Source organism: Esox lucius, chromosome 3, assembly GCF_011004845.1.
Source record: "Esox lucius isolate fEsoLuc1 chromosome 3, fEsoLuc1.pri, whole genome shotgun sequence".
NCBI classification, from domain to species: domain Eukaryota; kingdom Metazoa; phylum Chordata; class Actinopteri; order Esociformes; family Esocidae; genus Esox; species Esox lucius.
The window spans coordinates 18,573,889-18,598,922 of record NC_047571.1 but is presented as its reverse complement, the minus strand read 5'-3'; the positions used below and the strand labels follow the sequence as shown (position 1 = coordinate 18,598,922).

General features: G+C 42.5%; 2 protein-coding genes across 2 annotated transcripts; both read left to right on the top strand.

Annotated features, from left to right (window-relative positions):
- The first annotated feature begins 114 nt into the window (after positions 1–114).
- On the top strand, positions 115–8,613 carry si:ch211-188c16.1 (uncharacterized protein LOC562677 homolog). The gene is made up of 19 exons (XM_020045564.2): positions 115–322; positions 619–1,699; positions 1,781–1,951; positions 2,692–3,199; positions 3,336–3,451; positions 3,615–3,640; positions 3,738–3,778; positions 4,485–4,617; positions 4,810–4,969; positions 5,152–5,275; positions 5,490–5,524; positions 6,019–6,082; positions 6,331–6,365; positions 6,503–6,566; positions 6,693–6,779; positions 6,905–6,918; positions 7,178–7,211; positions 7,832–7,904; positions 8,013–8,613. The coding sequence occupies exons 1-18, from the start codon at positions 314–316 to the stop codon at positions 7,899–7,901; spliced, it is 2,772 nt and encodes a 923-aa protein (XP_019901123.1). The 5' UTR covers positions 115–313; the 3' UTR covers positions 7,902–7,904; positions 8,013–8,613.
- An 86-nt stretch (positions 8,614–8,699) lies between these two features.
- On the top strand, positions 8,700–21,887 carry LOC105020129 (phospholipid phosphatase 3). Its single transcript, XM_010886867.4, has 6 exons — positions 8,700–9,348; positions 14,852–15,009; positions 18,030–18,310; positions 20,588–20,645; positions 20,775–20,951; positions 21,310–21,887. The coding sequence occupies exons 1-6, from the start codon at positions 9,207–9,209 to the stop codon at positions 21,436–21,438; spliced, it is 945 nt and encodes a 314-aa protein (XP_010885169.1). The 5' UTR covers positions 8,700–9,206; the 3' UTR covers positions 21,439–21,887.
- Positions 21,888–25,034: the final 3,147 nt, after the last annotated feature.

Here is a 25,034-nt window from a genome sequence, read left to right as displayed (position 1 = left end):
TTTCGAAATATCATTATGACTAATTAAAACAGTTCCCTGGAATGTACAAACAGGAGAAACCCTACGTTTTAAGAAAATAACCCATTCACGCGCACACGTGACATAATTCATTAAGGTTAGCTCAGGCGCAGGACCGCGCAGCTTCATAGTTAGCCCAGTCGTTTGTTTGCAATTTAAAAGAAACTTAGGTAATCCATTTATTCATTTGTGCGATCTGTTTTGGCGGTTTCGTCGACATGGTGTGTCAATTAACTCAAACCTGTCCGATTGCGGAAAATAATTAATTGTCAGTGGATGAAAGAACTTTAAAGCAATGGAACAGGTAATTAAAATCGAGTTGAACGGTTTATGCCTCCGTTGGCCATTTGCATATTTGTTGAATGTGGTCAACTTTGCTCTTTGCTAGATCAACTCTTGCAGTTGTTTATTGTCTGCCTAACGCACAGTATTTTAGTAGTCTGTAAATCAACGTTATTGTTTATATACTAACCATGGTCTGCAGGTGTCTTGTTTATGTAATCAAGTTAATTAGTACATTTTACACACGTATTTCCTGAGGTAGAATGAACCCTACATTGATGTTATTTATTTACAATTTAAACTCTTCATTGGTTCTAGGAGGGACCAACAAACGTCAAAGCGCTGAGGGCAATGTTTCAAGAGGAGGCCAGAGTCCTGTCTCTTGTTCAGGCCAGAGACCGACCTGCCATTGCTGAGAAGCCCAGACGGCTCCCACCAACTGTCCCTGGGGGGCGAAGCAGTTCCCTGATAAGCCCCGTCCATAAGGCTGTTGAGAACAGTACAATGTCTGTCGTCCCCAGGGTCATCTTCAGGGATGGGACCAGGTCGTCTCGGGGCAAACAGCCAATCCCTTTTTCTGCCCTGATGTTGCAGGCCACCCCACCCAATCCACCATCGCCAACACCGCCGCCTCTACCCCCACACCAGAATGGTCACCAGGAAGTCCACCAAAATGGTCACCACAATGGTGGAGAACAGAACAGTCACCACAATGGTGGAGAGTACTACACAGCGACAGCCGTGCAGTCCTTTAAAGGCTGTTACATTCCTTTCAGACTGACTTGCCCACCGATGAAGGAACAGAAAAAAGAACTCCCAATTCATAAAGAGGTTCCACCGCAAATGAAATGCAAGAAAAAGAGTCTGCTGCTTCAGCACGCCTTTAAGTCAACCAAAGTATCCAAGGCTGCTGGGGAATCGACAGAGGAACCGACAAATGTTTGTTTGACCAACGACAGAGATTTAGGAGGTCCAGGAAAGCTTCTCTTGATGAACAGGCATAAGACTGAGGATGGCCCGTCTCTTCAGGCAGAACATTCCAGCACAGAGGGCCTGTCCTCAAGCCCAGAGATCCTCATCACCCCTCCACTGGATGAACGTGGTGAGGAGTCTACCTCTATGGCTAGCACGACCCAGTTCTTCAGCACATTGGAGAAAGCTAAGAAGCGGTTTTCCCCTAAGAACCTGTTGGTGTATGCCAGGCCCAGGAGCCTGTGTTCCGACGGAGTACATCATCTCCCAGACCATAACTCTTCTACAGACAAGGGCGCATTTAGATCTATAGATCAGGAGAATCATGCCCCAGACCATAACATTCCAGCAAGTCTTCCCACCTGTCCCCCACACTTAGCTGTAGTTTCAGCCCAGCCGTTCTTCAAGATGAATGTCTCTCCTCATCGTAAGTCATTACAGCATTAGTAGAATAATTTAAAGTCTAATGAGGTACCTTTGGTGTGATAAGATATTTTATTCGGTCCAGAGTTTCCATCAAAGAGACGCTTTGACCGGGAGAAGGCAGGTCTTCCCCCTCCTCCTCCACCTAGAAAACCTCTCCCTGACCGGGGGCGTCTTGGACCATCGCCAGTGAAACCTCCAAGACCTCCATGGGTATATCTCAGTTGTTACCGTCCGACCACAGAACATGACCGAGGTATTTTCATTTATCTTTTGTCCATTTAGTTAAATAACAACCAAACGTCAATGGAGACTAAAGTGAACGGTCACCTTGGACCTTTATGCTTTTGCTATGCATTACCATTGTAATCAATACCGTTTAGAGAACTATAAAACTAACCATGTCACCATGCCTCTTGATTTTATGTGAATTTCAGAATGTACTGTATTTTTGCCAAATCATTTTGTAGTATTTTTCCCCAATGCTAATAAAAAAGAAACATACTTTATTTAATTTTTTGCTATGTCAATGAGGAACTAAAGCCCATGAAGCCATATACTTGTAGCTTTACACAAGATATAACTATAATCTTACATAAAAAGTTTTTTTACTGTATAATATGGAAATGGGAAGTACATTTGGAGTCAAGGCTGTGTGGCTTTCTAGTATGACTAAAGCGATATTCATTTTATCCTCATCTTTTCTTGAAGTGCTCATTGACTCTTGATTTACAGTGCTCCCTTACTTCAACAACACGTTGTGAAAAAGTACCCCAATTAGTGGGAAAGATGAGAGCCGCCTCATGTTGTGCTTTTGTGCTCCAATTTAGAATGGCTGTTAGTTGAAATCGAAGTTGTAATGCAGAGACCCTGAGCTCTGATTACATGTGTAGCATTATACTGTGCACCTCCTGTGTCCTAGGCCACTTGGTGTTAAGATCTGGCCAATCTGCCGTTGAGCTTGCTAAGTCAGATGTCTGTTTGTTCTGTTCGCAGCTAAGATTGAACCTGACTCGTGTGTGGATCCAGACTCTGAGCCTCCATTCATTTATAATCCCGACCTGGTTGCCCCAGAGTTTCCAGATTTTGAGCTGAATTTGAAACAGGATACAGCAGAAGGCAATGCATTAAATCTTGCAGCTCTAGAACTAGAGGCTACAGAATTTGGAAGCCCTGATCTTCCGATAGATTTCAGGTTTCCAGGATTTCAAACCCCTGGGCTTGAGTTACCATCTTGTGAGCCTCCTGAAATTTCCAGCTTTGACTGTCAATCCCTAACTCCCAGCAGTCATCATGAGCTAGTTTTTCCAGACCCAGTGATTATTCCAGAACCATCCTTTCTAGACTTCTGGGATCAAAAACGGGCGTTTCCTGCTCCGGTCCTTGACCCGCCGACTCTTACCGAGATGTCAGCTGACATGGTGTCTGTTGAACCCCTAATTACAGAGAATGTTGATCATGACCCTGCATCAGTCCTGAATGAAGACCTTCAACCACTGTCAAGGTAAACTGCATGGACGCAGATGTGGCCCTAAAGTCTGCCCATGTGACTCTGGTTTCTGGTGTTTAGATTCAGTTTATAGTTAACCTACAGTATTGTTTCTTGCATTGGAAGTCTAACTACTGATATTGTCTTTTAGGGTCTGTTACCAGGAGAACTATTATGAAACATGTGACAATGTGTATGAAGTTGTTGAGAACATCAACAAGTTCACTTTCAGTCAAAACTCACGCAAACAGAAAGGGACGCCAAAGAGTAAGACAGTACTTATGTGTTGCTTAGTTCATTGAGAGCCCATATTACACAAGCATCTATAATGTTAATGTTGCTTAGCAACTCAAATTCTACTCTGCCATTATTCAAGGTATGTTTTAGATTTTTTTTTTATTAATGTTTTGTGTTTCGACTTCTGTTGTAGATCCATATGGAACTCCTCATCCAATGGTATGTAATACTTTTTACTGCAGAGAAAATCGTTGGATGGGGTGGCACATATGTCATGTATTGACTGTGAATTTCTTTTTGTCCTCTGTAACTAAAGAAGGAGGAACCTCGAGTGTACATATGGCCCCGTAATTCATGGTATGTCGACTCTCGAAGATAGTCCAATGATTGAAATGCTAACACCCCTAATGTTTTCTAATGTCACCACAGTCCAGGCCATTAGCAGGGGAACATGCTCATTGAAACCAAGTACATCAGGGGTGGGCAACTAGATTCAGTCACTGGCACGTTCCTGTCAGATTGGATGGTCAGGGCTATTGTTTTTTTAATTTTGTAATGAATATTAAGCAAATGGACAGTCATCTTTTATTTAAGGATATTCTCATGCACATCTGTTTCAGTGTTTAGAAATTAAAGCATTTTGTAGGTTTTCTACCCATTTGAAGAAGTCAAGTTTTTGGACGCATTCAGTTGTATTGAAGAAGCCAATGGTTTGTAGTTTGGACTAGTTTGGTTTGTAGTATTCTTACAATCAAGGTGTTTGTAAAGGGAGTTATTTAGTTGAGGGGAATTAGATAAATCAAGTTCTTATCTATCTTCACAGTAAATGATCATCCAAAAGGATGGATTTTAAAGCTAAATTAAATGGTTAACTTCATTCTGGAGGCATGGTAGTGTACATAATTTACACTGGTATGTCTTCTCAGCTCTTGCTGTTGCTTCAGTAACTGGAAATCATGTTATAAATAAATCTTACTATTTTATTGGTTTAAATTTCTTAGCATGTCAGAATTCATGTAAGATTCAATTATATAATGTGGTAGTAATAAAATATTGTTTCTAGTAAGGAAAGGGCAAGCCCTGAGAACCAAGAAGACCGGGAGCAGAAGAAGAGAGAGAAGCATCGCCTGGAGAAGGAGAAGAAAGAGCAGAGGGAGAGGGAGAAGAAAGATGGTGAAATGAAGAAAAAATTCAAAGTAAATCAGATCTTCATACTGGCTGGGAGATTCAAAAAAATTGCCCAGTTATGTGTTTTAGGATCATAGGTCAGATCATGGGTATGTTTGTTGTATTTTGGGGTCCGGCTTTATTTGCACACAGGTCAAGATGCTGACAAACCTGTGCTCATTGTCAACAAGCTGTCTACCATGTTGAACTAAAATGTTCAGGTGACGGGCCACGAGGAGGCGTTGTATCACGCCCGGGTGACCGTGGCCAGTAAGCTGCGTAAGAATGACCTGCCAGTGAAGAGCGGTGACACTGTGGGCATCATCCGCACCACCAACTGCCCCAAAGGAAAATGGCTGGCCCGTGACACTAACCACAAATGTGAGTCTGGGTATTACTGCTGAAAAATGACACGGGCCTCTGTTCTCAGTCTCGCTGTATGGGTGTTAATATTGTTCATCATACTGGACCCGTTGGTACATGGGGCCCGTCAGGTTAAAATATGGCCGGAATATCTGCTGTTGCTTCTTTCCTTATGAGATTGTTCTGCTTCTCTTTTCCAGATGGCTATATCTCTGTGATGAATGTGGAGCTGAATATCAAAGAGATCCTGGAGCTAGGGAAGAAGGCTCAGGCAGCTGGTCGAGGAGGTAACACAGAGGGAGATACCATCAGTATTGGTAGCAGGTACACAAGTGCAGAGCCATCTCTGTCAGTTGCAAACAGATTTTATTGTAGAGGGACATGTTTGGCTGTTTTTTAATATAGTTAAAAAAGTAGAATGAAAAATGCAGTTTTGTGATGCTGCTGCCCTCAGAGTATTCTTTTACCCAAAATATAAATTTCCACAGTCATCTGTTTCCATCCTCTTCATCTGCCTCTATCTCCTTCCATTTTTCAGATCGTCTAATCGCTGTCCCATCCCAAACAACAGTTGTAAGTCTTCTTCCACATGCTAGTCTGTATGGATGATGTGTAAAAACAGTATGGTTAATCAACAAAGTAATAAAACCCAGTCAGCACTGAGAACTGGAGTTGGGTACAACAGATTAATATAACCCGAGAGTGGTTCTGCCCGCGTTCTCATTTTATGACCGCGAAGCCATTCCGCATGTGTGGCCGCATATCTACAGCGCTGCGTGGCGCGTCCCTGCGTGGCGCGTCCCTGCGTGGCGCGTCCCTGCGTGGCGCGTCCCTGCGTGGCGCGTCCCTGCGTGGCGCGTCCCTGCGTGGCGCGTCCCTGCGTGGCGCGTCCCTGCGTGGCGCGTCCCTGCGTGGCGCGTCCCTGCGTGGCGCGTCCCTGCGTGGCGCGTCCCTGCGTGGCGCGTCCCTGCGTGGCGCGTCCCTGCGTGGCGCGTCCCTGCGTGCGGCGTCGTCTAAGCCCTTCCTAGCGGCTCTGTTTTACAACCCACTGTGCTCCTGTCTCCTAGTCACAGATGACGATGAGGAGTGGACGCTGGACGAGGAGTACCTGTCCCCCCCTCCGGAGAATCGGTAACACCTTAGAACAGTGTCTGGGGAAACAGTCAGTCGTTACAAGCATTAACCATTTTTTTTTAAACCCCATTTACAGTATTTGCCTAGTGCTTTATGGTTTAGGTTGATTTCATTAGCAATATTTTGCACCGAATTTCAGTGTAGAAACAAAATCTACGGAAACAATGCACTGTATTAAAACACTATTTTACGATTTTAAACCTGGGATTCAAAACTAGATTTCTGCTGTTTTTAATTTGTTTTAGCATTCACAATCGGACTGTCTCAATGCCTGATATGTGTGAGTATATATTTAAGGGAATATTTCCATGGCTTTATTGTATTTCCTTAATGTATTCCTTAAACTGTTTGCATGCGCAGCAATCAGCCACACTATCAAACCACCTTAATTTGACTCCTCTTTTCATTTGTGTCTAGTATGCTGCCAGGCTAATGTCCAGCACACCCTTAGTGATGTCAGCACAGAGGACCTGGACACACAGTATGCCTCTACATATCTCTAGTGGGATGTCATTGAAATGTTATCTCTACAGCCATTTTCCAACAACATTTGTCATAGTGCTTTAAGTTAGTTACTACATTTTTTTTCCCTCTATCTTTTCATAAGAGCCAGACAGAAGGCTCTTCAGAGGTTAGCCATTTTCTTCCAGGACAAAGAAGACATGACCGAAAATGAAGAGCCATTCAATTCAATGTACAGTACAGTATTTTAAAAATGTATTACAGATCGCCACTGTCATTTTTCCAACCTGATATTCTAAATTTAAATCTTTGTCTCTCTCTTTCTCGACTGTCTCTCTTTGTGTCTGTTTTCTGAAGTGCTGAAGCTCATCGTAAGTGGCTTGTTTCTGACTTCTCTGTGGGTTTGCACTCACCACACGTCTCAGATTGTTGGGAGGGGGGGGGGATAGGTGAAGTCACTGAATCCACTGTGTAGACAATGCTTAAAGGACGTAGGTCTATTGGAGATGATGACTTCACGTTGGAACCTCAATACAGAGGCATGTTAACAGACCTTTACTGTATGATTCCATCTGTTACTGTAGGTAGTACCACAACATTGTTGTCTGTTTTGTGTATGTCCATCTACAGGCGTTCTAAGTGCCGTGGCAGAGCCGCAGTACTCGTAAGTGAAAAGGGTGTTTATACAGTGCCCTCTGTTGTTGTTGGGGCTGTGAACCTTTTTTATTTCTATTTCAACAGTTTGGATTTGAAATCAAACCGTTGTAAAAGGTTTGATTCTATTGAACCTTCCTTTCATCTTCTGAAGTTGAAAGATAAAATGGAAATAGATCTGAATAGATTGATCTGAATTCAAATGCCTGAAAATGGCTGCAGTACAGGCCTGTCAGAGGATACCCAGTGTCTATTGGGGCTCAATGCGTTGCACTTCACTGATTACTAAACACACTTACCTTGGATATTATACTAATCAGTCCTGATACTTTTGGTGCCCTTAACACTTATCAAAAGTGTTTCCATTTCTAAATAGTGAAACTACTATGTACACAAATAAGGGACAATAGTAATTATTTGATTTCAAATCCAAACTTTTGTAGTATAGAAATAAAACAATGTACTGCCCCTACAAATACATAGGATAATGAATGAAATAGTTCTCTCCACCTTTTCTTTGGCAGCCCGTGCCATAGTAGTCTAGCTACTGCTAGGACACGCTTGAAGATCCCATTAAATGGGATGGGATTAAATGTAGTCAAACTCGTTTTTTATTGCTTTCTATAACAGAGACCCAGAAGTGGATTTTTCCGATGTGGAACTACTTCCCCCTCCAGTTCTGTATGCAGATAGTCTGTGACAGGTCTGTAAGGGCCCAGGGGAGTTCTGTACCATCCATGGACTACTTAACATACTCCGCTTCTCTGGTCTCTGGTCTCTGCTATGTGTAACCTGTCTTTTACTTCTGCAGGCCGGCCAGCCAAGTGACCCCACACATCTCACCTAGCCCTTCAGGAAATACAGCATGATATCCAGATAAACCGCAGTCATTACCGACTCCAACTAGAGCTCAAGATCAAACAGCCTCTGGGGGGTTTTCCGGCATGTTTCTTTTGATAGGCTGTCTTGTTTTGATGTTGGGGTGATGTTTGAGTCATTTCTCTGTTAATATTGTTAGTGAAGTATGTGGGACCCTTTTTCTCAGTCACATTATTTCTGTCTGTTTTTGCAGTGTGGTTGCTTATGCGTTTCCATTGCATGTGTACTGTTATGCACATCGTTTGAACTTTTTCTTGTTTTACATTGAGAACAGTAAATAGTGTTTCTGTTTATTGCCCTTGCTCTGTACGGAAATGGGAAACAAAGTTCTCTAGTCTCCACTTTCAGTAACACATTGGTGAAAATGTGCATGTGTTTTGATTATGGTGCATTGGTCAAGAGTATGTGTTATAATCGTTTTTTGGTCTCATTGCACTTTTTTGTCTAATATATATTTGTTTGTTTCCTGTTTTTGACGTTCAGTAGTACATAAGGTTCTGAATAGCATCAAATAAATGGTGAGTCATATTCCAGTCTGATAGTGCAGTAGCATATTTTATTCAGTAGAGGTCACCAATGTTCATTTATTTTTAACCTGAAAGATTAAAGTAAATGATGATTCCAATATAATTACTTTTAGAAGTTCCGGGTTATATATTTAGCATATGCCAATGCTGGTTAAGATAATGCAACTGTCACAAATGCCTTTACTGAATTCAAAGATTCTGGTTTGGGCTGCTCCAGTCAGCCAGCTGGTGGAAATGGCAACACGGGTTAGTGTGTTTCTGAGTGGGCAGGAGTAGTGGGCTGTAGGGGGTAGGTGGGTCTTCGAGGAGGCGGTCACGGGAGGGCAAGTAAATCTTTCGTGCTCCTCAAGGATTTTTAAGAAGTTGGCTCAACAACGACAGCCACAGTGCGATCTGAATATATAGAAACACTACATCGACGCATCTTATTTAATTATATTAGCGCAAAATAGTGGGCAAATTATTTATCTTTCAACTGGTGGTTAGCTAACTACAGAAATCTTCGCTCCGCATTATCATTGAAGTTAAAATAGTATCACCGTGAACGGAACTGCAGTTGCAACTCTACTTTTTAAGAAATTATTTTAAGGGTCTTATAAATGCAACGCTGTTTAATATATGAGAAGACAATGGCCCCAGAGACAAGGAACGGAGGAAGTTCTTCCCTGAATAACAACAATGGCAAAGACAACAGCGGGAGAAAGTTACTTGTCGGTGTGGATCTCTTCTGCTTGTTTTTAGGTGTGTGTTTCTGCGTTTTCATTCTACAGATCTTTTGTGACTAAAATATATTATAGTTATAGGATATATTGTTTATCATATTTGTATAAAATTTAGTTCTGTAAAAACGTACTTGTGTTTTTATTGGTTTAGAATTTGTTGATCAACACAGCACCGCCATGTTAATTTATTATCATAGACGAGTCAGTGTTTATCCCATCATATTTATGTCAAGGGGCAGAAACTGCTCAAGTCAATGTAATAAGTAGTATCTGAATAATGTCAGTCTTAATCCGTCAGAGATTATTCAGGTGTTTGTATAATTACATTTTACCTTAATGTTTACTTATTTTGTATTCTTATTTTTTTAGTAATTGTCACTTATCCATTTCAAGCAAATACACAACATCAAAAACAATCATCACAATATTTTTGCCGGAGTTCCCGTCTGGCTGAAGTGCTGCAATAATATACTGCTGGCAAAGAGGAACATGTTATTATTAAATAACTAAGAGGGCTATATTTCTTCGTCTCCGCCCATAACTTTTGCACTCATTTAGCCTTTTTTAATATTTTATAGGATGTCTGACATTCCGCATAGTCGATCAAGCCAGGAATTCTAATCAAGTGTCATCTGGCATAAATTGAGTATGTGTAATAAAAGGGAAGTGTCGAGAAGGTCAGCGATATGTTCAGCTTTCTATGCCATATATTTCCCTCTCTCTTTTTGACTACGCTTGGAGTGAGTGATTCCTCACCAGGGTCAAAAACACTTAAAGTTTTTGGGGTGCTGGTGCCTTGACTCAACACCTACAATAAATAATTTTCTGATATGCATTTCGGAGACCAACCTTGTTTTACCCCTTGACCGTTTGAAATTATTAATCATTTGACTGATTGAAATGTATTATACCAGGTGGTGGAATTAATCTGAGGGTAAAGACATGCAAGTATGCAAGTTCTACAGGATCTGAGTTGGCCCAGCCACATGGGAAATCTATGGTCTTACCCCACAGCTGTTTTTGTGTTTGTTAAATTGTCTGTGATAAGGTTATCACAGGTCAGTAAAGGTTCAGTAAACCAACCGGCCCATCTCTCTGTTGCATTGCGATGCAGAAGTATTTTTTTGAGGGCAAGCTATGCCCACACCGTGTATGTACCTGCCCACAGAAAACGCCTGTCAACAAACCAACAGTGTAGCTGGATAAAGATGTGGTTTGAGGGGAGTGACCACAAACGGGAAATGGTGGAAACACTGGTAATTACTGGCCAAGCCAGCCTTCATTCTCACTGCATCTCTGCCTGGCCTTCCAGCATCTCCAGCCCAGAAGGACTTTCCTCTCTGCTCATTGTCAGGGCCATATTCATAAAGTTTCGAGTGGTGATCTTTCAGATCATAGACTTACAGAAGATTAAGAGAATGTGAACCTAAGGGACCTATTCCTCAATCAGCAATCCTACTTTGAGGATATTTATTGTTACAGACCCAATAGTCTGTCCAGGGATTTAGATTTAGACAAATATATTGTTATGGCTTTAGCCTGATTCAGTACTGTATGTACTGTAGCTAGCAATCTGGTCATGTTGTGATCATACAGAGTTCACTACTGCACATTGAGTGTGGGACCAGGCTAGCTCTCAGTGCTTGAGTAATCCAAGACCATCATAGCCAAAATAGCTTTAGTTTAAACAGGCAGGTCTGTAGGTAACACTTTAATACTTTGAAATGAAGCCAAACTATAATCTTTAATATTAAAATTAAATAATATATTATAATTAAAGATGCTGTTGTATGTATTAATAATGGCGTATTCATTCAAAGTTGTTATGATGTGTAACCAAACTTTAGTTTTAATCCCTGTAGAATGCAATGCATCAGATTGCACCATGGGCTAAGTGTATAGCTAAATGGGGTTGGTTGAACAGTAAGTTGTTGCTGGTGGGCTTTCATTTTCCAATCGCCTTATAATGTCCTCATTTGCTGCTGCCTGATGCAGCTCATCAGAAAGCTCAGGAGGTCTTAATGAGCTATAGTGTGACTGTTCAACATCACAAACTATTCAACAAGACAAACACGAAAGCAAATGTTATTTTTGCTTGACATTTTTTTTTTCTTGTGTATAATATGTTAAGATGACATGGATTGCAGATTGTTTGAGCATTTCGCAAATATTTTCAAGGCTAATTTCCTCCAGAAGTCGGGGGACTGTGAGGGCTTAGCAACAGGGTTGGCCCACCGCGTACCGACCAGACAGACAAACAGGGGCTACTGCCTGCCATGCACCGTAGGGTAAAAGTAAAAACACAACTACGTCTGTGTATACAACAGCACAGCTCCCTCACTCGTAGGATACATTTCAACGCAACTCAGAGAGCAATGGCAGCGCATGGAAAATGTCTGTTTGTTTTAGCTGCAACCATTGGTGTTATGCCCAAAATATTGTGGTATGTAATTAATTCAGTGCAGGCCTCTACTTGCCTGTTTGATATATTGATTGTTTTTCCGTAGTGCCACAGATACAATGTTTCGGTATTGTTATAATCCAAAAAAAGCTCAAGGTAAAGAAGTCGGGTTTCCACAAGAAAGCAAATAAGTCAGGTACCTGAGTACTAATTCATCACTTACAGGAAGTTGTTGTTTGCTTATACCTTACTAGAGCTTTAAAGTGATCTGCTGTGAAGATTTAAAACCAGATAGTAAACAGAACATTTTCAGATTAAAGAAAATCCTACATGCTCATTTATTTCATTATGAATTATGGAGTGTTTTGTTTTCATTACGTCAGTGAAAGCGAATCCATTAGACATTAGTCTCTCGGCTGGTGTTGTCGTTGGCCTCTAGTATGGCACTCGTTTTGTCCCTCCCTTGTTCAAGCAGGAAGGGAAGGGAGGAATACGGGAAATCCCAAGATGCTTTGCAAAATGCTGAGGCTGCACTGTGTGGTGGCATGGGATGTGAGCGTTGGGGGCCTCAGGAGCAAGACAAGAGATTGAGACGCCCTTCCTTTGGTTGGGATTCTTCACCTGTGTACTCCCAGGCTTCTTTGTGAGTCTTGGATCTGCTCATGTGTTTGAAGGTGGTTAGTGAGGTCGAGACATGGGGGTTAATGCTTTTCACATTCATAGCAGTTTTGAGCTCAGCTGCGCTTTTCTTCTTTCCACTGCCCTACATCAGCATAGCAGCAGCCCTCGGCTGCCAAGCCAAGCACTGTGCTGTGCTGTGAGAGGAATGCCTGCGGACGCCCATCACAAGGGCAATGAAAAAGCCTGATGGATCAGACAGTTAAGATTGGCCTGTACTTAAAGTTTGTTTACTGTCTGTTTGAGCTGTAACACCATTGAAACCCCCAGCTTCACTTGGCCTCCCGGCTTGTTGTTTCTCCCATCCTGATATTTGTTTGAATAGTAATAGTGAAAACAGTGATATTAATAATGTGAATTCTGCTGAATGTTGGATATGAGGGAGGGAGGCCAGCGGAGGAGCGGTTGGGGTCTGGGGTTCCCATCAGGCAGAGACTGGCCTGTAATGTGAGCCGCTCCCAGCTGGCCCTTCAAAGCCCAGGCAGCTTGGACCAGGGATGGAGAGCCAAGTATACTAAGGCGTGTGTTGACATTTGGGTTTGAAGACATCAAGCCCCCTGCCTTAGCTCTGCAGTACCTCGCCTAACAGCCCCAGTTTGACCTCTCAACCCCACCCCCATCCTGGCTTCAGCCCGTGCCCAGACAGAAAAGGGCGTGGGGGGGGGGTAGCGTATGTTTGTTTTTTTTACTCATACATTTCAGATTTATTCAAGGGGTTCACTTCAAAGCTTCCAACATTAGTTAAAGGTCTACTTTGATGTAATTGAGAGAGAGTGTGTTTTCCAAATTCAGTGAGGGGGTTGTAGTCCTCTCCAGGGTATTTCTTTTTCCCCTTTATCTCTTGAATTTCCTTTCGAGTTGCTGGAAATGTCTGGTTTTCTTGGCCTGCGTTTACATTTTTTATCAGACAATCTGCTTGGATAGTTTTTTGTTCTTTTTGTATTTTTTGTATTTCTTTACTCGTAAAATTGTCAAAATACACATTTGATTGGGCAAAAACTCCCTTCAGACCAATTTGAGTCTCAGCCTTGAAAGTACCCTGGATAGACGGTTGTCAGATAGAGGAAGGAAGAGGTTGAATGTTGATAGTGCCAACGTGTTTTTTCCACATTAGTTATCTGGGATGGATACCATTCTGCCCTTTTAGTACTAACTGCTTGATAACTGCCTCTGTTTGATGTTGCTTATTCATAGTGTGATGGGCATTACTACTATAGTATGATGGGATACATTACAGTACTGATTCTAACAATGACATATCTTTGCCATTCTTGGCTGCCATGCCATTGAATTTAGTTTTGTTTATTAGATATTTGCCGGAACGCGTATGCGGACCCGGCTAAGAAGAGTGAATATCTCTTACTGAGTGAGTGACTGACTGGCTTGGTTTCCTCTAGTAAAATAGCGTAGTGGTTAGAGAAGCAGACTTGCGAACTGTAAGTCCTGAGTTTGTATCTCCTCGCAGGCGAAGCGAAGTATGTAGTTTTAATTATTTCGTATAGACGAAAACTTGCTGGCTAAAACCTCCAGTGACTACATTATAGTAAGCCTGAAATAAAGCAGTTTACGGCTGTTTCTGGTGGCACGAAGTACCCATCCGTGCATGCGGTTCACGTGGGCGACCCGGTTTCGTATCACAAGAGGGTGTATCTAGGTCCGGCTGGACTAGGCATGCCTGGTTTCTTGTTCTTGAGTTGCTGTCATTAACTTATCATCATCAATAGCGGGTAATTTCAGGACACAGAGATTAAACTTAACAACAGTAGGATTTTCCTTTATCTGATGCTAGAAAGAGAACCAATGGGAATATTCAATGTATATTCAGTAATGTCCTCTTTACATTTTCCTCTAACTGAACATGCCAATTTTTATCACTTTATCATTATATCACCTACCTGTAAAATATAATCAATTTCAAGTGCAGTGGCCAGTGCTGCCCTGGTACTGTGGGGTTCTGTGTCTTCACCATGGTTCATCAAAAGGAGGGACAGGAAACACCCAGGGATTCACGCTTCTATATACCCAGACCACTTCACACATCTAACAGGGGATCTACTTTCAGTTGATTACATTTGTGAACCTGAATATTGTATTGGACTAGTCTTGACATTAGTTTATCTAATACTTTCTAAATACGTTTCTTTGACAACCAAGGAAACAGCAGACATTAACTAAGGCTGTTCAAAATGGACTGCTACCTTGTTCATCGATACTGATACCTAAACACTTATATCCTAAACACTTATTTCCTGTGAATTGGTTTTAGGTTGAGAACAGTCTGATTGGACAAAACAGATTTGGAAAGATGGTAGTGAAGTGAGATCGCCATGTTCCCGGTCCGTCCTTTGATGTGTCATATACCTGTGGACACTCGTTTGTGAGCCCCTTAATGACCTCTGTCTCTCCTCTCTCTTTCTGATTCACTGCTGCTGTTTGTACATAGCTGGCCTGCCTTTCCTCATCATAGAGACTAGTGCTGTACAGCCCTACCGCCGAGGCTTTTACTGCAACGATGAGTCCATCAAGTACCCAGCCAAACACGGAGACACCATAAGCGATGCTGTGCTTTCTGCTGCTGGCATTCTAATCACCATCCTTTCTGTAAGTTACTAGAACTAATTAACCTTAGGTCCCAGATCTGTTGGTGCTGGCTTGCATGCGTGCGTGCGTGCGTGTGTTTGAGGTGTCGTGGGACTTGACAGCACAAACAGATCCAGGCTACTCACTAATGAATGTTCACCTCACTCAAATCTCACTGTTTCACTATCACCACTCACTGAAGCCTAGTCTGTCTGCTGAAAGACCAAGCCACTTACAAACGATCATGTCTACTAAATGTCATAATGGGTCAAGTCCCATTTTAATTGGTAACGTAGGCCAATGAGTCTTTATCACAATTACAATACCATTTGACATCCTCTGACTGCTTAAATGTGAGCAGGGATGGATTGCAGAAGAAGCCTTCTGTTGATGCTTCAGCTTTCCAGACCTTTGGCAACAGGGCGATGTATGTATGCTAATCTATGTAGCTCATCAAGATAAAAGCCAGCTGCAATCAACATTCCCCTAGGAGATTCTGCTGTTAGTATTATCTTGATTAGTGTGTTTGCGATGGAATGATTAAGGTGTCATATAAGATGAGGGTTGAAGTGTTAAATGCAACAGGCTGTTGATGTTTGCTGTAAACGGTGACTGAAGATCTATCACAGTGGAGTGCAACGTTATAGAACTTTCAGATAGAAACGGATGATGCAGATCAGACATGCGTCTCAGTCCTGTGAAATGGGCTTTAATATCAACCCTCATCAAGACATTTCCATCTGCAACATTCTGTAAGATTTTCACCACTGATCCAGTCATGGGTTGATGGGACTTGGGTTGGTTTGCATGGTACGCCGGATCTCCCTAGGCCCATGGATCTCCCTGGGCCCGTGGATCTCCCTGGGCCCGTGGATCTCCCTGGGCCCGTGGATCTCCCTGGGCCTGTGGATCTCCCTGGGCCCGTGGATCTCCCTGGGCCTGTGGATCTCCCTGGGCTTGTGGATCTCCCTGGGCCTGTGGATCTCCCTGGGCTTGTGGATCTCCCTGGGCCTGTGGATCTCCCTGGACTTGTGGATCTCCCTGGGCCTGTGGATCTCCCTGGACTTGTGGATCTCCCTGGGCCTGTGGATCTCCCTGGACTTGTGGATCTCCCTGGGCTTGTGGATCTCCCTGGGTGTAATTATGGCTGACGCAGTGGTTGTTCGGTCAAACACTGTGGCTCATAGACCTGGTACTGTGGTAGATGGCTGTAGGGGGAAGCTGTAGGCCAATTTTTCTTCTTTCAAACGTGACATTAAAATCCTTGTTCCCCAGAGGCCCAGAGTCTTTTGGCTGGCCCTTGTCTTTCTTGAACTTTAGTAGAACTCACATTTACGTAATTTAATACTTTGCTGCCCCTCATATAAAGTGGAGAGAAAAACCATGCGACGCAGGGCACAGAGGCTTTGTCCCTTAAAATTGGCACAAATCTATTCAAAGAAAAATTACTCGGGGAGTGTTCGAGATCAAATTTGATCAATTGTGTGATGACTACACGTTTATGAGACAAACCACAAGACAACCTCTCTTGCCCTGTTTAAATATCTCTGAGGTTGCCGCTGTAACTGTTACACTGAGTTACTACAAATCCATTTCATTCATGCACATGGTGATATACTCAGTTCTTACACAATAAAAACCAGATGTGTTGAATCAGCCAGGCTCTAAAGGACTCCATGGTGGAAAGAGAAAGGATAAAATAAAAATGATGTTATCAGCTTGTAAATTCTCCCTTTCAGGACTTTCCCCTTTAAAAAAAAGAACATGTTTTTCACTCCAGAGAAGTATTTCTTAATGAAACTGAGACGCTAACAAGAAAACACCCAGACACCCCCTTGTGAAATCGGAGCCCTGTGAAAATGAGGGAGCCGCCGCGGTGAAAACAAACGTGCCCCCAATTGTGGTGTCTGCTCTGGCTGAGTCTGGCCACCGAAAGTCAGACCCGTGGCCTAGCTCAGCGTTTCTTCTGATTAAAACCAGAGCTGCCACCCCGCCCTCCCCCTTTTCCTCTCCCTTTCTTCCTCCATCCTTACTGGCTGTTTCTTGCCCTCCTTCCTCTCTCACCCTTCCTCCTTCCCAACCCATCCGTCTCCCTCCCGGGTCCCTCCCTGTGCGTACCTCTCCTCGCTTCCTCCCTGCTCTCCTCACTCCTTCTGTCTGTAATTCTCTCCTCCTCATTCCCTGCCATTTGGTGGACGGGAGGTGGGCCACAGGGGGGGTGGATAGAAGACATTTGAGCTTGAACAGCTGTAGTGAGTTATTGGAGTCCAGTCCACGTCCCACCGCCCTAAGTTTGCCCAGCGCGTCAGTCATATTCTTTATACGTGTGTTCACCCACTTAGTGAAGACTTGTGCATGTGCATTCCACGGCTCATGCTTGAACTGCACCTCCTCCTTGGTACATGGCTATAGGGAATGTTATGCATTTAGTTTTTCATGTAAATGATGCAAACCGCAGGTTAGGTCTGGTGCGTTTCTGATCAAGTATTCGTCCCAAATAGACTAAAGTCTTTGACTTAATACTCAATATTGTTGTGCCATTACACTGATTACCACTAATGTAGCCCTTCTTTCTGAATTGTCTCTGCTGTTTTTCTCAATTGCAAGTGTATTGGAAAACCAGATGTCTAATGCTCTAGCCAACAATATGTTAAGGAAAATTAATCAGCAGCAGTTTAGTATTGTTGACATAATGCATATTAAGAAATAATGGGAAATAAATGACTGATATTTACCTTGCCATACATGCTGAATGTAATTGCTGTACCAGTAACAGTTTGCCTGCCCTGGATACACAGTGTCCATTTCTGTAGATGACATGACTACTGAGCCCATAATAGAGTTGTGTGTATTTCTGGCTTTGCCATGTGTCCTCACCTTGAACTCCTGAGGTGGATGATTTTCCCGGTTAGATATAGAAATGTTCTGGATATAAATATGGCCACTGCAGACCCCATGTCCCCCCATCACTGTTAGACTGTCACATCGGCCATCTTTGTATTGTAGGTGATGACTGTATCCTCATGTTCTTCACCCATCAGATTATCATTGGCGAGAGCTACAGGATCTACTACCTGAATGAGGGCTCTAAATCCTTCGTAGGGAACCCCTACATCTCTGCCCTGTACAAACAGGTGGGCGTGTTCATATTTGGCTGTGCCGTCAGCCAATCGTTCACAGACATCGCCAAAGTGTCTGTTGGCCGCATGCGCCCCCACTTCCTGGATGTGTGCAAGCCGGATTGGTCCACCATCAACTGTTCCCTAGGTTACATCACCGACTACCAATGCAATGGGCCCGAGAGCAAAGTCCAGGAGGCCAGGTATGTTACAAGAAAATGGAAGGCTGTATAAAACAAGGCAACTGTGACCATGCACCCCCTAGGGCCCAGGTCAAAATGCATCATTCGTTCAGGTTTAGGTCAAATTGTGCCAATGGTTTCTGGGATATCATGTCCCTTAGCATGTGGGCCAACTTTCAAATAGTCAAACAGACCAAGAGATTTAAAACTGTACTGGTGATAACACCACCATGTTGTCAATATGACTTATTTAGCATAAGTTTCATTTTGAAAGTGTATGCCACATGAGTTCCAAATGTAGTGTAGGTACAGTTAGGTCCGGACATATTTGGACACTGACACAATTTTCATTATTTTGTCTCTGTACGCCACCACAGTGGATTTGAAATGAAACCACAGAGATTCAATTGAAGTGTAGACTTTCAGCTTTAATTCAGGGGGTTATAAAAATATAGCATATGGAATGTTTAGGAATTGCAACCATTTTCATACACAGTGCCATTATTTCAGGGGCTGAAATGTAATTGGACAAATTAACACCATCATAAATACAATGTTCAAGATCTCTAGTCGAGAATCCTTTGTAGAGAATGACTGCTTGTCTGAAATTCATGGACATCACCAAATGCTGTGTTTCCTCCTTTGTGATGCTTTGCCAAGCCTACTGCAGCTGTCTTAAGGTGTTGTTTGTTTGTGGGGCTTTCTGCTTTAAGTTTTGAGATTTGCCAGGCCTACTGCAGCTGTCTTCAGTTGTTGTTTGTTTGTGGGGTTTGCTGCTTTAAGTTTTGAGATCAGGTGATTGCCTTGGCCATTGCAGAATATTCCACTTCTTTGCCTTAAAAAAACTCTTGGGTTGCTTTCGCAGTATGTTTTGGGTCATTTTCCATCTGTAAAGTGAAGTCCCGTCCAATCAACTTTGCTGAATTTGGCTAAATCTGAGCAGACAATATATCCCTATACACTTCCGTATTCATCCGGCTGCTTCTGTCTTCTGTCACATCATCAATAAACACTAGTGACCCAGTGCCATTGGAAGCCATGCATGTCCATGCCATCACACAGCCTCCACCGTGTTTTACAGATGATGTGGTATGCTTCAGATCATGAGCTGTTCCAAGTCTTCTCCATACTTTTCTCTTCCCATCATTCTTGTACAGGTTCATCTTAGTTTCATCTGTCCAAAAAAATCTCTTCCAGAAGTGGGCTGGCTTTTTTAGATGCCTTTTTCCCCCTAATTTGGCCTTTCTATTCTTGAGGCCAATGAATAGTTTGCACCTTGTGAAGTCTTCTCTTTATGGTAGACTTGGATAATGATATGCCAACCTCCTGGAGAGTGTTCTTCATCTGGCTGGATGTTGTGAAGGGGTTTATCTTTACCATGGAAACATCCTACGGTCATCCATCACTGTTGTCTTCCGTGGATTTCCAGGCCTTTTTGTGTTGCAGAGCTAACCAGCTATCCATGGGGGTAGATTTGGCCACTCCTAATGTTCCTGCTATCTCTCTGATGGATTTTTGCAGCCTAAGGATGGCCTGTTTCACTTGCACTGAGAGCTCCTTTGACCGCATGTTGTGGGTTCACAGCAACAGCTTCCAAATGCGAATGCCACACCTGGTATAAACTCCAGACCTTTTACATGCTTAACTGATGAAGTAATAACAAAGGAATAGCCCAAACCTCTCCACTTTTGAGTCAACGGTCCAATTACTTTTCATTCCTTGAGGGAATGAAGAGGGGGCTACATATTAGAGAGCTGTAATTCCTAAACCCTTCCTCCAATTTGGATGTGAATACCCTCAAATTAAAATTGAGAGACTGTGCTTTAAGCCCATATCCATTATTTAACTGTAACCTGAATATATTTTGGTAAACAGCCAAAATAATGAAACTTGTGTCAGTGTTGATTTTTTTCCGGACCTAACTGTAGCTTTGTACATAGAAGCAGAATATTCCATAAAGATTGGTTATTCCATGTCAGAGTTGGAGCATTTTAAGTTCTAAAATAAGGAAAATGTATAAAGGTGGGCCTTATGGGTTCTTCAGGCACAATTGTCCATTGTGAGGAGAGGTACTTATGTACTTCATTGTTATACCGCCAACATCTGGAAAATCAGTGTCATTTTTTTAAAAAGCATCTCTTGTTTAATCAAAAACAGTCTACTCTACTAAACGTCTTTCACTAACTGGTACAAACGATTGTAGACAGCTGAAGCAAGTCATGATCACATGAAAATACCTTTCTAGTATTGTAATTTCTATCATTTCTAAATGTAACCATGTTTTTCTCTCCTTTTCAGGAAATCCTTCTTCTCAGGCCATGCCTCCTTTTCCATGTACACCATGCTATATCTTGTGGTGAGTTTCTTTCCCAGATTCTTTCCCATATCGTCCCCATCAGCGCCCATACATACACAAACCTCTTCCTGTCACCTTTTGTTCATTCAGTGCCCCTCTCTATCCCGTCCCTCTATCCCATCCATCCAGTTCTACCTGCAGTCCAGGTTCACCTGGCGTGGAGCCCGTCTCCTGCGCCCCTTGACCCAGTTCACACTCATCATGATGTCCTTTTACACCGGCCTGTCCCGCGTGTCCGACCACAAGCACCACCCCACCGATGTCCTGGCTGGCTTCACGCAGGGAGCCCTGGTGGCCTACTGCATAGTGAGTACTTAGACTTGATATTTACCTGGAGTTCCCATAACAACACAGGACTAGTGGTCTGGGCCACTGCCTCCGGCGCGCATTAGCTTCAGCAATGTGGGTTAGAATCAACCCCATTTTCAGCATACACTCCTCCATCTTTCACCACTATAAAAATACACTCAAATAACAAAGAACTACATAGAAGTGACCGGTGTACTCCACTAACTACTGGAGCTGTGACTGGATAGGATGACAGTACTGAATACCACAAGGTGTACCGTGCAGCCTGTCATTAAACTGTTGGATCTGTTATTGTTTTACTATGTCATTTATTATTTACAATACATCTTTTTAATTGTGTTCATTATCCCTATAGGTGTATTTTGTATCGGACCTGTTCAAGCCCAACGGCAGGAATTCAGATCTATCAGCAACACTGGTGAAGATCTCCACCAACCCCATGTCAGACATCCGAGACCGGAGCAGTCACCTCACTATGGCATAGCACGGACCACCACAGTCGAGTTGGCCACCACTTACTCCGTCTACTGGTCCAAACTGGATGTTCGACAACCAGCTAAAACAGCAAGACTGAAACTGACATGTCTATAAGGCACAAAGAAAATAATGAACTATGGAGAGCTATAGAGAAGAGGGTTGTTTTAAGCACACTCACGTTGTGCCTTTTTAACAGTGAAGAACAGCCATTTGTCGTTCTGTCTCACCTGATATGTGAATGTGGAAGTGTCGGGGGAGAGACTTCCTATAGTGTTTTAATTACCCAAGGTCTATACCACACCGGGTTGCCTAGGAGATTGTTTCACAGACAGAACCACGAAGGACGGAGAGATGGAAGCGAACAGCTGTGGAACTTGATAATGTCTGCCTTGCTTCAGACCGGCTAATTATACCATCACACACATCACACACACATAGCAACATTGGTGGGGCAAACTCATGAACAGAAACAAATTCCTTGTTTACAGGAAGGATTTTATTTTATGAATAACCTCTGTTATAACTTTGAGCTTTAGCACTATATCCCAAACATTTTTTTGAATTAATTGTTGTCACCACTTGAATGAACTGAACTGAAGCTTTTTTGAAAAGCTTTGTATTAAAACCAGATTTTAGGTCTCCTGAAATGTAGTTTGTATAGAAATGTCTAGGTAAAGGAGTTCCCCTAGTGTATACAGCGCGTGGAGAATACAGAGAGAGGGATGTGGGCCTCTTTCTGCTGGTTGGGACGAGCTCCCACTGAGCCCTGGAATGAAATGACTGTCTGTGTGTGTGCCAGACGCCCGCTCACAAGTGTTGGGTTTGGGTGTTTGTGTGTGTCTCTGTCAGTGTGTCCGTATCTGAATGTCATGTCTATATTTGTGTTCGTCTGTTCATAAATGCTTCAGGTTAAAGACCAGGAACACAAGGCTGCTTTAACAAATGTTTATATAAAAAATAGGAAGGCTGTTTTACACCTTATAGCTTTGTTACATTGTGTAATGATTCTCCTAAACTGTGTACAAAAAATGTCCCTGTGACTATCAGGTTACCTGCCTGCCAAGTCCTTTCAACCACACAGCAACATTGGATTTATTTTTCTAGATGTAAAGATAATTTATGTAGAGAATTATGTACAATATCATTTATCTACCTTTTCATGAAATCCACTATGAATATTGATGTGTTGATACCTGTGTAATTGTGTAAGTGCTGCTTAAGCAATGATTGACAGAAGTCATTCAGTGAAATGACAACTTGTGTCGTGAGTATTCACACTTTTGATAGATAGCTTTTCAAGAAGACAGCTTGGATACATTTATATTAAATTACGATGTAATGTTTTGTATTGTCCTTTTTGTATTTTGTACAATACAAAATAAGCCATATCTGTATGTATCAAAAATGTTGTGCTTTTTAATAAAATGTAAAAAAATCAGTCATGTACTTATTTTTCCTATCTTTCATTCCAGGAGAGTTGATAGTGAAGCTGAGTGGTTCTGTTTCTGACCATGCATGCGAGAGTGAGATCTGGGCGTAGGTTCTATAGTCTATGGTAGAGTTCCGTTCTGTGCTTAACTTCCTGAAGGGGAAATAGTGTGCATTCCAGGTTTTAACCCATGTCCCCAACAGCCCACTGGAATAATATAGAGCCTGCCCGGTGAGTAGGTCACAGTCACATAGGAGAATGTGACTGTAAATGTATCCCTTCGGTGTGCTGATAGAGATCCTAATGAATGTTCCATGCTACAAATACTATTGCTATTAAATGGAAAAGACGTAATCTGTAGATTGCTGCAAAGGCTACTATTGAATCTTTAAAAAAATCCACAGTCTTAAGTGTGAGCAACATAACTGTGAGTCTAGATCTGGCACTGGGTCAAGAAGGAGCTCATGGGTGATTATGGCTATAAGCTGGAAAGCGTGCTTTTACTCTACTTCTGACTCAGTCCTGACATTTTACTGATGTTTCCATTGTCTTAACAAGCCAGTATGAAGGAGAAAACGCTCTAAAGAATTGTGGCGTAAAAATTGTTTGGGCTTTCTATAAGCATTTATCCTCCTGCTGAGTAGATACTTGGCAGAGCCGAGGTTTAAGAGGTCTAAGCAGTAACAGTGTCTTAAAACCTCTAAGCCAGCTCGTCCTGTTTCATAAACAACGGTGGTGGACGGTTCTCAAACCAAACATGGAGCTCGCTCAACCTCAGAAAAGTTAAACACTATAGACGCACAACTATTTTTTGCTTCCAAACATGGCCTTACCTTCAATCTAATATTTTTTAAAGGCTGCCATAGCTATCGTAATAAAATATTCTGAAAAGAGTCAGGCCAAAAGTCTAATTTCAAAAATGGGATGTGAGACATTCTTGAAGCCCTTGTTTGTGTTTGATGGTAAAGGTTTTGTGCTAGTCCCACTGGGCAAAGTGCAACTTTTAAGGTTCAATGAAGCCTGAAGAAACCCTTAATAAGGCCTTCTAAATGATTCAGAAATCAATCTGGGTGCCTGTTTGATAATAATGTATGTGTTACAATGATTTGGAGTGAAGTGTTTGGTTTGAGGTTGCATGGTGAAGTTGTAACATTTACCAAATGTTTTCATTATTTTGGTTGGGTAACCAAAATGCTTTTTGGCGAAGGGTTTCTCATAAACATTTATTTATGTGTTCTAATGATTGGGATGGAAAGGTTTGGCTAGAGGTTTTATACAAATGTTTTTTGGATTTACATATACGACCGTTCAAAAGTTTGGGGTCACTTACAAAAGTCCTTGTTTTCAAAGGAAAAGCAAATGTTTTGTCCATTAAAATGGCATCAGGCTGAGCTGAAGTAGTGTAGACATTGTTAATGTTGTAAATGACTACTATAGCTGGAAACGGATGATTTTAATGGGATATCTATATAGGCCCATTATCAGCAATCATCAGTCCTGTGTTCCAATCACATATTGTGTTTACTAATCTATGTTTATCATTTAAAAAAACTTTCTGATCATTAGAAAACACTTTTGCAATTATGTTAGAACAGCTGAAAACTGTTGTGCTGATTAAAGGAGCAATAAAACTTTAGTCTCGTTGAGAATCTGGAGTATTACACATTTTGGGTTCTTCTGAAATACATCAGTATGTTCTTGTTCTGAGAAATGAAGGCTATTCCATGTGAGAAATTGTCAAGGAGCTGAAGATGTCTTACAACACTCTGTACTACTGCCTTCACAGAACAGCACAAACTGTCTCTAACCAGAAAAGAAAGAGGAGTGGGAGGCTCTGGTGCACAAGCAAGAGCAAGATGAAAAATACATTAGAGTGTGTATGGCATCATCTACCGCTTATCTGGGGCCGGGTCGCGGGGGCAGCAGTCTAAGCAGGGATGCCCAGACTTCCCTCTCCCCAGACACTTCCTCCAGCTCTTCCGGGGGGACACCGAGGCGTTCCCAGGCCAGCCGGGAGACATAGTCGCTCCAGCGTGTCCTAGGTCTTCCCCGGGGTCTCCTCCCGGTGGGACGAGACCGGAACACCTTCCCAGGAAGGCGTTCCGGAGGCATCCGAAACAGATGCCCAAGCCACCTCAGCTGACCCCTCTCGATGTAGTAGTTTGAGAAAAAGA